This window comes from Ascochyta rabiei, chromosome 14, assembly GCF_004011695.2.
Source record: "Ascochyta rabiei chromosome 14, complete sequence".
NCBI classification, from domain to species: domain Eukaryota; kingdom Fungi; phylum Ascomycota; class Dothideomycetes; order Pleosporales; family Didymellaceae; genus Ascochyta; species Ascochyta rabiei.
Genome location: NC_082418.1, coordinates 211,449 through 224,619, shown reverse-complemented (window position 1 = coordinate 224,619; position 13,171 = coordinate 211,449). Strand labels below are relative to the sequence as shown.

General features: G+C 51.5%; 4 protein-coding genes across 4 annotated transcripts; 2 read left to right on the top strand and 2 right to left on the bottom strand.

The window, feature by feature from the left end:
• Window positions 1-650: 650 nt before the first annotated feature.
• Window positions 651-2,196, bottom strand: EKO05_0008016 (uncharacterized protein; the record flags this gene model as incomplete). Its single annotated transcript, XM_038941381.1, has 2 exons — window positions 651-2,075; window positions 2,128-2,196. 2 exons carry the CDS (start codon window positions 2,194-2,196, stop codon window positions 651-653), a joined length of 1,494 nt encoding a protein of 497 aa, XP_038796488.1.
• Window positions 2,197-2,857: 661 nt separating this feature from the next.
• EKO05_0008015 (uncharacterized protein) lies at window positions 2,858-4,699 on the top strand (the record flags this gene model as incomplete). Its single annotated transcript, XM_059637182.1, has 4 exons — window positions 2,858-3,130; window positions 3,175-3,217; window positions 3,268-4,353; window positions 4,410-4,699. 4 exons carry the CDS (start codon window positions 2,858-2,860, stop codon window positions 4,697-4,699), a joined length of 1,692 nt encoding a protein of 563 aa, XP_059493165.1.
• Window positions 4,700-7,026: 2,327 nt separating this feature from the next.
• EKO05_0008014 (uncharacterized protein) lies at window positions 7,027-9,581 on the top strand (the record flags this gene model as incomplete). Its single annotated transcript, XM_038941515.1, has 2 exons — window positions 7,027-7,557; window positions 7,614-9,581. 2 exons carry the CDS (start codon window positions 7,027-7,029, stop codon window positions 9,579-9,581), a joined length of 2,499 nt encoding a protein of 832 aa, XP_038796486.1.
• A 696-nt stretch (window positions 9,582-10,277) lies between these two features.
• Window positions 10,278-12,698, bottom strand: EKO05_0008013 (ferric-chelate reductase Frp1; the record flags this gene model as incomplete). Its single annotated transcript, XM_038946427.2, has 2 exons — window positions 10,278-12,477; window positions 12,535-12,698. The coding sequence occupies 2 exons, from the start codon at window positions 12,696-12,698 to the stop codon at window positions 10,278-10,280; spliced, it is 2,364 nt and encodes a 787-aa protein (XP_038796485.2).
• Between the last annotated feature and the right edge of the window lie 473 nt (window positions 12,699-13,171).

Here is a 13,171-nt window from a genome sequence, read left to right as displayed (position 1 = left end):
TCTTTCACCATGCACTGCGTCAGCAACGCCAAGGTCGACCTGCACGCCGCTACCCCTGGTCATCGGAGCGCCTATGAAACCGAAGTGCGCCGCATTGGCTTACCTACTGCTCATTGGGGAGGAGGGCCGACTTAACTCGGAGGATATCTTGGTCGAGGAGCTGGAAGCAGAAGACGGCAGCGAGTCTAGGTTCAAACTCAGGTTGAGCGTGGGGTTCCAGAAGCGTTAGCTTGAGAGAGAACAGGCACCGACGCTTGCAAGCGTTGTACACAAATAGTCGACTATCCCAGACTCGGGACGGATGCAAGCCAGAAAACGAACTAAAAGGGATGAGCGCTGCTATCGCGATTCTGGCAGATGACGGTCTACACTTCGCTAGGGTGGGATGGGCAAAGAAGGGAAAGATGGGGTATGTTATAGGTGCGGAGCAAAGTGGAGGAACTCGTGTAACCACCTCACATGACACAGCCGTGTAACGGATCATTTGGAAATATCGGCAAGCGCAACCCCGCCTGCCAGATCGCAGCTAAACTGGATTCGAGTTTCCCCCCCTTCTTTGACGCACTATTGGCTCTCAATGATCAGGCTTGCAGGTGAACGACTACACAGTGCAATCTGCTTACTGGTTGCGCCAGGTGAAAGCACAATGTTTACTCGACTTTTGACTTTCCTTTTCTTCTTCTAAATTTCTCATTGTACTCATTGACCACCTCTGCTGCACCCTCGAGGTCTTTTTCGGACAGCCATTCGTAACTGTCCTCGTAGCCTTCCCACTTGACGAGGTAGTACTTCCGCCCCTCATCGTAGTAGTGTTCGATGATGGATTCGACGACGTATTCTTCTGCATCTTCATCTCCAGAGCTGGAAGGCGTGTTGACGATCTCTTCAGGATGGGTAAGGGGCAGTGCGGCCGTAGACGTAGCCTGAATATCATCGACGTCCATGTTTCTGGGCGCTTTGACGGTCGATGGTGGATCTAGAGGTATAGAATCGTCTTCACTTGCCGAGTCTGATGGCTGGTGGGGTGATGAGGGCGGAAACATGAGTTCTTGGTGTGATGCTACGCTTTCCGTCTTCCGTCGTTTGCTTCGATGAGCGTCTTCGTCGTCCGAACTCACCGACTCTGATAGCGCGATTGCAATGTCGCTGGAGCCGCCCTCGAATTGAAGTTGCGTAGCTGCACTCGGCATAAAGCCGTCTGTGCCGTCTTCAGAAGTTATGTTCGAGCTTCCACGATTTGGAACCTCGGGACGACCTTGCTGTAGCGCAGCTGAGGGAGCAGGTTTATTCGGCAATACTGGTGAGAGCGAAAGAGCGCTGTTGGCGACGAGTGCAGAGCGCATCAAACTTGGCGATGTCGTTTTGAGCCCGATGTCGGAGTCGAGTTCGTTCGACTCAACATCCGTCTCTGCAATTTCCGGGAATGGCATTTTTGCCCTTTGATCGGATGTCTGACTGGGCTGGCTATCGACAATCGCGTCTTGTGGCAGTTCACGTTGTAAACCACTCAAGACGCTGCTACCTCTTCCTCTTCGCCTACTCCGTCCTCTCCCTCGCGGTCGGCCCTTGATGGTAGCTGTTGACTGCAAGTCAGGGTCTATGCCCAGCCCGTCTACTGTATGGTTGCCTCTTCCTCGCCCTGACATGGCCGCGCGTGCATTCTTCTTCATCCTTTTCTGGATCTGTTCGGCCTCTTCTTCCCTGTCTGCGACAGCCTGGGCCTCAGCCTCGATCTTGAACTGCTCGTTCTCGAACCGTTCCAATTCTCTCGGCGACACATACTGCAGTATGCGACTCACATCAACTCTCTCAACCTCGGTGCCACCCCTTTCGCTGTTGTCGCTGCTCTGCACCCACGTCGATGTAGGCTCTTGGCCGCCCAGGTAGGTGATCTCGACAAAGTAGAAATTGCGCCCGAAGCCGTCTTCTGACTGCCGTCGCTCGAGAATGCGACTGCGTGCGTCTGGTATCGGGCAATCGTTCGGAGGCTGAGGGGCTACTGTGGCTGGGGCCTGCCGGATGTGCCATATGTTATCGTATACATCGGGAGTGGGTCGATATGTCTCCCACTCCCACTTCCGCGTGTCAGCTACGGACCGTACAGGCAAGGCAGTGACATATTCGTACAATCATGGTGCTTCCCCGGCCTCTACCGCGACCCCGGCCGTGGCCTCCTCGTGGGCCTCTCACGGACATGTTAAGCGGTTCGAAGAGCGCGTATTCAAATGCACAGCTAGTCACAACTTGCGTAGTCGCAGCGACAGCGACCAACCGCTGCTACGACACGCCATTGTGAGAGTCGAAGTCATCGGTATTCCACGTAGTGAACGCGAAGTCGCCATCTCGATGTTTCGCAGGCTGACGTAATCAGACCCACCTCAGTTATTCACACGCAATTCACAACGCCAACACCCTGTCTGTCGTACATGTATCGTAGACACACCTCTCCGTACTCACATCCTGACCATCTACGTGACACCATGCATCTTCTGATGTCATCCGATGAAAGACAGCTCTGTGCACGCGTGCTGTGTCATAGCAATCTCGTGCGATCAGTATTTTCTTCCACATCCTTGGAGCAGATCATACAGCTCCACTCGATTGTTCTTAAGTCCGATCGTTCCCATGCCGTGTAAAGCTTAGCATTCACATTCCATGCATGACCAGTCTTGCGGTGTCCAACCAATCGCCCTTCCTTCCCGTTACCACTTCCCGTATTACATTCTCAGTCAGCAAAATGCATGCTCCTCAAAAGGAGAAGGACCCAAGGATGCAAGATTCGTCCTTTGGTTCGCCTCTTAGAGCTGCTTCTTCCAGATCATCAACAACAGCACGTTCTGGCACTGCTCCAGCCGACATGTCTGAGCCCACACTTGGCTGCCAGATTGCGCCACACTACCATCATGAGCAGTGGCTGTACAACAGCGACAGCGGTAGTACAGATTCAGAGAGCGAAGCAGAAAGGCCTGTCCAGGAAGGGATTGCCGATGATGCTTTGGCTATAGAGAAAGTCGACACACAGCACTCTCGCGGCGTCACCCCGGCTTTAACCAAAATCAGTACACAACGGTCCAGACGCAGTCGCAAGGATGCTTCGCAAGACCCAGTTGGCTTCTGGAATTGGCAAATGGTGAGACAGCCGCAAACCTGGAAGTACACGAACTGATGTAGTAGGCGGGCGTGCGATTACATGTGCTCAGACTATGGCTCCGAACAAGTGGGTTACAGAGACCCTTTCTATTGACGAGTATACTTACCAGCACACAGATCTTGTTCTAGCGGTCGCCATCATGGCCTTCCTGTGTCTCTTCTGGGGCGCTCTATTTCGCCAAAATGACAACGTCAAGCACCTGGAGATCTTTGTGGTGGACTTCGACAGCCAGGTTGCACCTTATACTGACACCACGCCGTTGGTAGGACCTTTCGTGACTCGCACAGTCACCGATATGCTGGACGAGGGCGGTATCGTCCCTTCATACACTCTGCGATCGGCCGGGGACTTTGACTTTGACCCACTCAAAGTCCGCGAAAGCGTATACGACTTCCGAGCATGGGCTGCGGTGATCATCAATCCGAACGCGACTGCAGTCCTTGACCACGCCATCAGACAAGGCAACGCAAGCTATGATCCCTCAGGAGCCTGTCAGATCATCTACAACTCAGCGCGTGACCAAACCACGACGTCTTCCTACATCGTCCCTAGCCTGACTGCTTTGCAGAAACGAGTTGTTCATAGTTTCGGTAGCTTTTGGGTGCCTCACCTCCAGGTGGATCTACAGACTCTACGTATCGACATGTCGCCGCAAGCCCTGTCACCTGGCATCGACTTCACAACCTACGACCTGCGTCCTTTCGGCCCTCCCGTTGCCACACCCGCAGTCAGTATCGGCCTAATCTACCTGATCATCATCTCTTTTTTCAGCTTCACCTTCTTCCTTCCGATTCACATGAAGTACCTCACGCCTAAAGGCCACCCACCGCTGCTCTTCCGCCACCTGGTCGCGTGGCGCTACATCGCTACCGTTTTGTCGTACTTCTTCCTCTCGCTTGTCTACTCTTTTGTCAGCCTTGCCTTTCTCATGCCGATGAGCAATCAACCTGCCAGTCATGTCTTGCCAGCCAATAATGCCAACAGCTACGGACACGCGACTTTCGTGGTGTATTGGATGGGGAACTGGATTGGCATGATAGCGTTTGGACTAGCGAGCGAGAACATGGCAATGCTCCTTGGTACACCTTGGACGGCACTGTGGCTGATCTTCTGGGTTATCAGCAATGTAGCTACAGGCTTCTACTCGCTCGATCTGGCGCCAAGCTTCTATCGCTGGGGCTACGCTTGGCCGATGCACAACAGTAAGTTGCTGTCTTGCCCTTTGCCAATCCACAGTGCGGTGACTTACTCTAATTAGTTGTGGAACTCACACGTTCGACCCTCTTCGACCTGAACCCACGCGTAGGTCTCAACTTCGGCATCCTGTTCGCCTGGGTCGCCATCGATACCCTCCTTTTCCCTGTCTGCTGTTACTACATGCGCTGGAATACTGCGCGCGTGAAGCGCAACGCTGCACAAGCGGAGGCGCAATGGCAAGCCCAGATGGAGAAAGAGAGGGATGAGCCGAGTTTGATGGCGAGAGTCACGACGAGGGGAAGTAGGAAAGATGGAAACTCTAGGCTTGCGGACGCCGAAGCCGCCCGTTGACAGCAGTGAGGCGACAACGCGCTGCGAAGATGACGACAAGGAGGACAGTTAGGCTGTGAAAATCAAATCTGCTTTTCCAGCTCGAATTCACGCAATGACATGAGGCAGGCTATCCTTTACCCCAAAGATGCGAACGAACAAGTTGTCTTCATCACAACGTTCATTTCTCACTATACTCCGGCGGTGCCTCCCCTGCATCCTCCATTGCCTTGCTATCCGACTTTTTATGCACATCCGTCTGGTTCTTAGCATCTTTCAATCCGCTGCAATCGGTGCAGTTCTGGCAGTTAACGCAGTCGACACAATTCGTGTTATTTCGGCCGCCTGTGCAGCCGGTACAGTTCGTGCTGTTCCTCTCGTTGGTGCAGTCGGCGCAGGATGTGCAGTTCTGGCAATTTGTGCAGCCTGCTTGACGTCAGTGCAACCGCGGTGCGAAAAGGACTGACTTTTATAACTGTCGAGCTCTACAGATGTTTTATGCGAAGCTTACATTCTGACATGATTGCGATGGGGGAGTGTATGATGACCAGAAGAATTCCAAGACTTTGAGATCAGAGCAGAGTATTGACATCGGATCACTGATGGGGATATGTATTGGTAATAGAAAAGAGAACATGGTGTGCCTGTGCAGTCCGTACGGTTTTGGCATCTGTCGCAGCCGTCGCAATTTGTGCAGCTGCGACGTTTGTAGCTACCTCGATTGCTCGTGTAGCTGTCGCATTGCTCGCAGATGTCACACATTGTGCAGCTCAAGCATGAAGTGCAGTCTGACAACTCAGCAACATGCCTCTAGACAAGGCTCTTCACACCACAATTCTAGGCGCGACAGAAATACGACAGACAAAGAGTGGGAAATTCAGGAGTGGGTGCAAGTGATGTCATCGACGAAGCCCGGAAGTAACGATGAAATTCGACATACCTGTACAATCGGTGCAGTTACTGCAGTTTGTACAGTTTGTGCAGTTCGTGTTGTTCCCGCTCATGGAGACAGCGACGAATGATTGGCCACAACCCATGGTGTAATTGTTTTACTTGCGACCGTCTAAGCACTGTGCTGGTCGAGCAGATTAAAAAGTGGCCGTTTAGTGTTTCAAGGAAGACAGGACATATTCGAACGAGCTCCCATTATAACCTGGCATTTGCCTGACATCTAGGGTTCGGGACAACGTCATTGTGGCTGCTTACAAGCTGGGGTACATGCAACGTGCGACGTCTGGATAAGGTCAGATTGTCAAGGACGGGACGAACTAGGAACTCCTCTCGTTGATGGTGTGTTGGGAACGCGATTCTTCAGATATTGGCAGAAGACTAAAGGTATTCTAGCAACATGTGTCTGCATCTTGAACCCAGATACTGTGCACTCAAGAGCAGCAAGTTGTAAATATGTTGCTGTTGTTTCGATGTCGAGGCATGGGGAACAGAAGAAAAAGATGACGCCTCGTTTCTGCGCTACGGTAGGGAAGCCTTGAAATGGCAAGGTGCGATTTCTCGAGTGATAACGACGCGTCGCCTCACTGGATGTCTCCTCCACAATTCAATCAAGCATCCTATTGAAAAGCGCGAGATCAGTCGTATTCACGCTGTTGACCCACACAGAGGCAACTCAAGCCGGGTAAATACGTCGACTACAGGCAAACGGAGTCGAGCCCTTAGCCTCACCCAACAAGGGCACCGGCATGGGGCATCGAATTGTCATGAACAACCAAATACGCCAGGTCTGAAACGAGCTTACATAACATCGATCAAAACACATTAATATCACCTCAATAGAGGTCCAGAGAAACTCGAACCATGTCCGATAATCGCATACAACGATCGTGGTCCTCTGTATAAAGAGAGGAAGCCGTAGATTCGAAATTGGCTACTAGAAAGATCTTTGCTGCGTGGTCTAAGAAGACGAAAGAAAGAACAGGTTGAGTTCAGCTTCGAGATCTCTGATGTTGAAGTACTCGATAAGATCAACGTACAAGCGGGGTGTGTGTGGATTTTTCTCAGGAAGTCGCGTATGAGAGTAAAGCTCAGCCGTAGGATATAAACTATGAGCTCGAGTAGCTCTTTCTACTAGGGATGGTTGTGAGCAACTGATTCGTTGTTCAAGTAAGGCAAGCCATCAAACGGTACCGTATTCGCAATCCTTTTCGGACTTTTGCCGTAACGCCCCCAATGTCCGGGCCGAAGTCCACAACTTAAAGAACGCATCCCCGCGCCGCGCCTTCTCATCTCCTTTCCCATCTCCGCTTCCTCCGACCTCCCACTCGACGCAAGAAAATACCAAGCTAACATCACAGTACCTTTCTAGACCGTGTGCGATCACGTGTACCTTCACGATGTCTGCTAAAAGCGCGGAACTCGAGTCGCGTGGCGACTCGCCGGAGCAGGATGAATCAGCCGAAAAGCGGACAAGCAAGAAGCGCAAGGTGCTTTCCTGCTATTCTTGCCGCAATCGCAAGATGAAATGCGACCGTGTGTATCCAGTCTGCGGGCGTTGCCAGAAGACTGGGAGAGCCGATCAGTGCTCATACGACCCGCGCTTACTCGAAGAAGCACATGTGCGGAACGGTCAGCCACTGACTGCCGATGCGTCCAATACGATGTTTGCAATACAAGATACTGAGTCCACCGAGGACCATGTCAAAGACAGCCCCTCAAACAATTTGCGCTGGAAACTGCGGGTGCAGGAGCGCAGGATTGAGATGTTGGAGAAAAAGCTTACAGCGACGGTCGTCAACAAGAATCTGTCGCAATTGACACACTTACCCGCCAAGGAGCCTGAGATTGCCGAGGAGATGATGTTCCGAGGCAAGGGCTTCAAGACGCAATTTCACGGCTCGACAAGTGTGATGAGTATGATTTCACAGGTATTGTACATGCTTCCTCTTCAACCACCCTGAGCTATCTTGCTTACCATGTACAGTATCGCGATCTACAAGCTTTCACACGTGAGACTTTGATAGTGGACAACTCCATGACACGAGTCAAGACGGATTTTAAGAGCTTTCGGAGCTACAGAAAGGTGCTTGCGAAAGAGAAGATCGCACGAACCTACGGCACCGACGAGGAGATATTCGCACTTCTGCCACCGAAGCACGAAGTGGATGCTCAGGCCGTACTTTATTTCCAAACATGGGAGACGACCTACCGAATCTTGCACGAGCCCACCTTCTGGCAGGAATACAACATCTTCTGGGAACGACGGCCAGGTGATGACAAGCAAGCTGGCTTCGCTACGATTCTCATCCTTGTCGTTGCAGCTACTAAATGTCTGACGGTCAAAGACGATGTTTTTGTCGGCGACAGCACCTCAGACAGGGACTCAGCATCTAGTCTCATCGAGACATGCGAGATGTGGCTCAACAGACAGCCTCGAAAACGCCTTACTCTGCCCTTCTTCCAGCTACAGTGCTTGTCACTGCTAGCCAAGAGGGCCAACTGTGTCAAACTCAAGCAGGATTGGCTTGTTGCAGGTGACGTTGTCCGATTGGCTCTGGCGTCAGGAATGCACCGAGATCCTTCCCTACTGGCCACTGGACGAATATCTGAGTACGAGAAGGAGATGAAGAAGCGATTATGGTATACTATTGCTGAACTCGAAATCCAGTCATCACTTGACAATGGTCTGCAGTCGTCATTGACGAGTTTGTATTTCGACACACCAGCACCCTCAAATCTCCCCGACGAGGCGTTTTCTCTGGAGACGAAAGATATGCCCATGAGCAGACCCATAGAACAGTTCACGACAACTTCTTACTGCATTGTTGCTCTGAAGTCACTACCTCTACGCATTCACCTGACGAAACTGCTGAACGATCCTTCAAACCAGCTGCAGTATGAAGATGTACTTCACTACGATGAGCAATTTACATCAATTCTTGCCGAACTACCCACTTGGGTAGACACTCGTGCCTTGATACCCTCCGCACTTCTCGGTCTACAGCTTCGCCAATACCTACTCATCCTTCATAAGTCGTACGCGAAGAGGGCATTTTTGAATAAACGCTTCATGTATTCGTTCACCGTCAGCGTGGAGGCAGCAAGCTCCATCATAGCAACTCACGACGAGCTCAACGTGAATGGCAAACTATCCCTCAACCACTTTCGCAACGACGCAATCCGCGTCGGTATGGAAATATCCCAGATTGCCAATTGTAACTGCGCACGATACAGAATGAGGGCCTCAATCCCTCCACCAGCAGCGCAAGAGACTCACTTTGCGGATCCCGTCCGTCACATTGCCGACGCAAAGGTTGCACCAGTCTTCGATAAAGGTGGCTTCGAGCCCCCAGGTCCGAATATAAATCTTCCAGTACTGCCACGCGAGGCCCTTCCCCGCGCACTGATAACAGCCTCGATCGAGATCCTGGGGCGCACTCTCGAGATTTTTGAGAAGAAAGTGATGCGCCTCGGCACCGGATACATGGAGTACTGGCTTCTATCTGCTGCGGTCGGGATGCTGCCTCCCCTCAACCCGCCGCCACCTCCACATGTAACGTCCATCGCGCACATCACCACTGCCACTGATGACTTACATGAGCGGTGCAAGAAAGCCTTGGATAGGTTCATGGCTTTGGCGTTCAGGGTTCTAGCGATGCAGAGAGATCCATTGAACAGTCTTGCGACAACTCTGCGAAATACAATGAGTAACAGCAGCCCCAGTGATGCTCGTACCCCAAGCGTGACATCGAGGAGTATGAGTCTAGGCGGATTGGCGGCAGGTACCATGGCAGGAACCATGCCATTTCCAGGAATGACCGGAAGCATGGATGCGGACAAGAGCATGGACGCGCTGAATGGACCTTTCAACCCTTTGGAAGACATGAACTTGGATCTCAGCGGTTGGAAATTTCCTGACTTCTGGACATTCGATCTCGCTGGTGACTTCTAACGTCGGCACAACAAGTCACGTAGCAGTAATTGCAATACAATTTACTGTCTCGGAGACAGTCGGCTCTCCTTTTTCATACAAAATCCCTCCTCTCTGATGACGTGCTGTGCTCCAATCCTGCAATTTCCTGACCTCGTCTCATCCTTATCTCATTATAATGGCTTCAGCTCATGAAGGAGCCCATCAACCACGCCAATCACACCAAGGTCGCCTCAAACGTAGTCATGCAGACACTGCATACGATCAGTAACACTATGAGAGCCATGACAGCATCCGAGGTGCTGTCATAAGGGAGAAGAACGTCGAGTTTGTCCATTTTGGAGTGCATGCGGTGTGGAGCACGTGTGTATGCGGCAGAAACAGAGAATCTAGAGGTAGTCGAGTCCGTACAAAGGCGTCTTTGCGGAGGGTTCGAAAGGCATAGATGCTGGCAAGGCAGAGGGACGTATGTGTTTGTGTCGTGAAGAGTCGATCTGATGACTGCAGGTAGATGATTTGGTCAGCTCGAGTCACAACATGGAGACAAAGTGAAGACGGTTCGCATACCGGGCAGTTTCTGTGATGCTTGTGGAGGTTGGAAGAATTGTTTGGAGTGCGAGACAGTACGAATGCAAAAGGTGGCCAAGGCGCAAGCCTGCTTCATTCGGCTGAACAACATCGTTGGATTCGTTATTTGCAATAGGGAAAGTCGTACTATTAGCTAAATCCCTCGGTAAAGACTTCGACGTCGGTCGCTCTTTGCCCACGTGCGAACGCAAACTTTGCTTGCGACACTGCTTTGTTTGCTTGCCTTGACACTGAATTGTTCGCGCAAACTGCGACCATCAACTTGTCATGCTGATCGCTTTCTACAACACCGCTGATGATGCGAGCTATGTCTGGCCGTACTCCGTAGGAAGTGCTATCAAAAGACGATTTCGCGGGGTCTCGAAGCTTTCGGCGCTGATATTGCACAAGCGCACATTGACACGTCTTCTGTGAAGGCTTTCGGCGCGGCAGTGATGGCGACTGCAGAGGAGAAGAGAGCGGTCGCGTTACGTCGAGCACTGCCGTCTCGTCGAAAGTTAGCCGGACTTCCGAGAAGGTGTTGCTTGGCCGCCCGCTCTGCTCATCATTGCCACCATCGAGCAGAGTGCTCGTCTCAGAGGCAGCATAGCCGTCGCCCTCGTAAGGGCCAGCTCTATCTCCGTCTTTGCTGTAAATGGAGCTAGCATCATACGTATCCACAAATGGGTCGATTTCTTTCATCTGCAGCTCCTCGAGCGCTTCCATCTCTGCCCACTGTCGTTCTTCTTCTTCCCACTCATCGTAGATCTCGTCCGGATTGCGTATGGTGAGCATGCGATCTCCTGACCCGTATCTGGAAAGCCGTGGACGCAGATGCGCGAATTGATCGATCTCGGCCATGCTTGATTTGATTTCGGATTGTGAGCAAGTAACGTAGAAGTCTGTCTCAATCTGAACGCCTGAATCTCGCATCATCGTACTGTACCGCCTCAACAACTCCGCCACTGAGGCTTCGAACTGTGGATCCATGTGTCGTACAATCCAAATGAATCGAATGCGCTGAGTCCTCAATTTCGATACGTCCGAGAAGCATAGCTGCTCGAGGTAGTCCATGATGGATAACGCAAATGAGACGCCGGTCGACGTGGCAATCAGCACGAGGTTCTCAAAATTCTCCCAGACTGGTGGATTACCGTATGGTCCATCCACGTAGGCAGTCAGTGAGGTAGCCATAGCTGATACGGTTGCGTTCGGGCAAGGAAGTCTCAGCCATTCTGTATGGAATTCCTTGAGACGTCGAGTCAGACCTGAATGCGCACGAATCATTAAAGACATGTCGCTCGATCGGTTCGATGATGTGGAAGAAGCAGACCGTCTTCTCTCTATATCTTGACTTCCTCTTGGTGGTAAAGGCGGCGGTACTGCTATGCTTGAGCAGTTTGCTGGTGTGAAAGGATGCACCTCAAAGGCGCCAAGTGCTGGAAGGTACAGCCTGACATGCTGCCCTGGGCGCCAGGATATTGGCACATTGCAAACACGGATCATCGTCGTTGACTCCTTGACATCGGTTGGCGCACTAAGATTGTGTGGTTCAAGCATCTCAACTGGATAGCCCTTTACCAGCCTCGCTCGACCTGGAGCTCGTCGAAATTTGGCCAATCGAGGTTGGAGTGGTCGCACGGAGACATTGATCCAGAGAATCGACACGAAAATCGATATTTTATCAAGTGCAACAAATCCGAAAGCCATGTAAATTGGTGTTGTGGCGTATTTCGGTACATGTTGAAGGACGACCATTAAGAAGGCTAGTGTCGAGATCCAGTGATTGATGTAAAATGCCCGATAGCTCCATCTCCGTATAGGTAGGATACTGCTTACTGCTGTCCAAATAAGCAGGAAATACGAGGCGATTCCGTAACGCACAACGGTCACACCTTTGTTGTGCGAAAGCAGAATGTCCACTACCGATATGGACGACTTCATGATGATGACGTGGGTAGTGGCAGAGATGAAGATGAACCGACCAACCCACTTGTGAAGCCAGTTGATCTTGTCGTAAGGGATACCGGCTAGAATGTTGATAGGTCCACGCTTAGTTGACAGAAAAAATACCAGCGGCACTTGTGTAATGGTGATCCAAGCGGCTCTGAAAGCGACATCATCTGCGAAGTGGAGAGTCGACGCAGGTGCATCGACGGATAGGAGTAGTGACACGACAACACTCATGTACAGGAGTACCGAGATGACCCGCCCTGTGGAAAGAATAATAAGAATCCGCCGAGTTACCTGTGGAACTGGCAGTAGAGCTACCGCATGAACAAATGATAGCCCACGTCTGAAAAGTGACGCTTCCTTCGGGGATAGTGGCATGAAATGGTGAGCGCGGGACCTGTGCAGTATCAGTTCGGGCTGCAACTTGCCATGGGAGTATGAAGTATTGACATACAACCTACATCTCCACCACGTCAATAACCTCCAGGTGAGCCGGAACAGCACAAACACGGCTATACATGACCATATACCCCAAAATATCCGTTGATTGGCTGAGCCTCGATGCTTCAAATGATGCTGATACCGGACTTCGTCCACGTCGCTGACTGTGGTAGACATGGTACAGTACGTGCGAGGGATGCGCAGGAGCCTGCCAGCAGGTCTTCTATCAATGCTCGCTACTCCAGATCTTTCGCAATCATCTAAAGATAGTCAGGAGGTGATGTAGATAGGATCGCCGGTATTAAAGTATTGAGATGACCGCCGATCGGACACGGTGCCTGCACACGATGCCTGCAGGTGCTAAGAAACAAATGAAAAGACACAGTGTTAGAGAGAGGAAGATGGGCGGAGACCTGGATAGCATTGTATTGACCTTTTTCGGCGTGGCAAAACAGTGTTTGACTCTGTAAACAGATGTTATGTATCAGCTAGTAAGTCTTGAGACGTGGTGCGCAAGTCCACAACGCTGAAACCAAAGCGCTAGGTAATAGCTTCGCTTCACGCCTCATAACGAGATCGATTCATCGTGCTGCGCAATTGCTGAGGAACATGGGGATGCGCGGAACTACCCTTTGATTCAACTGCAAGCG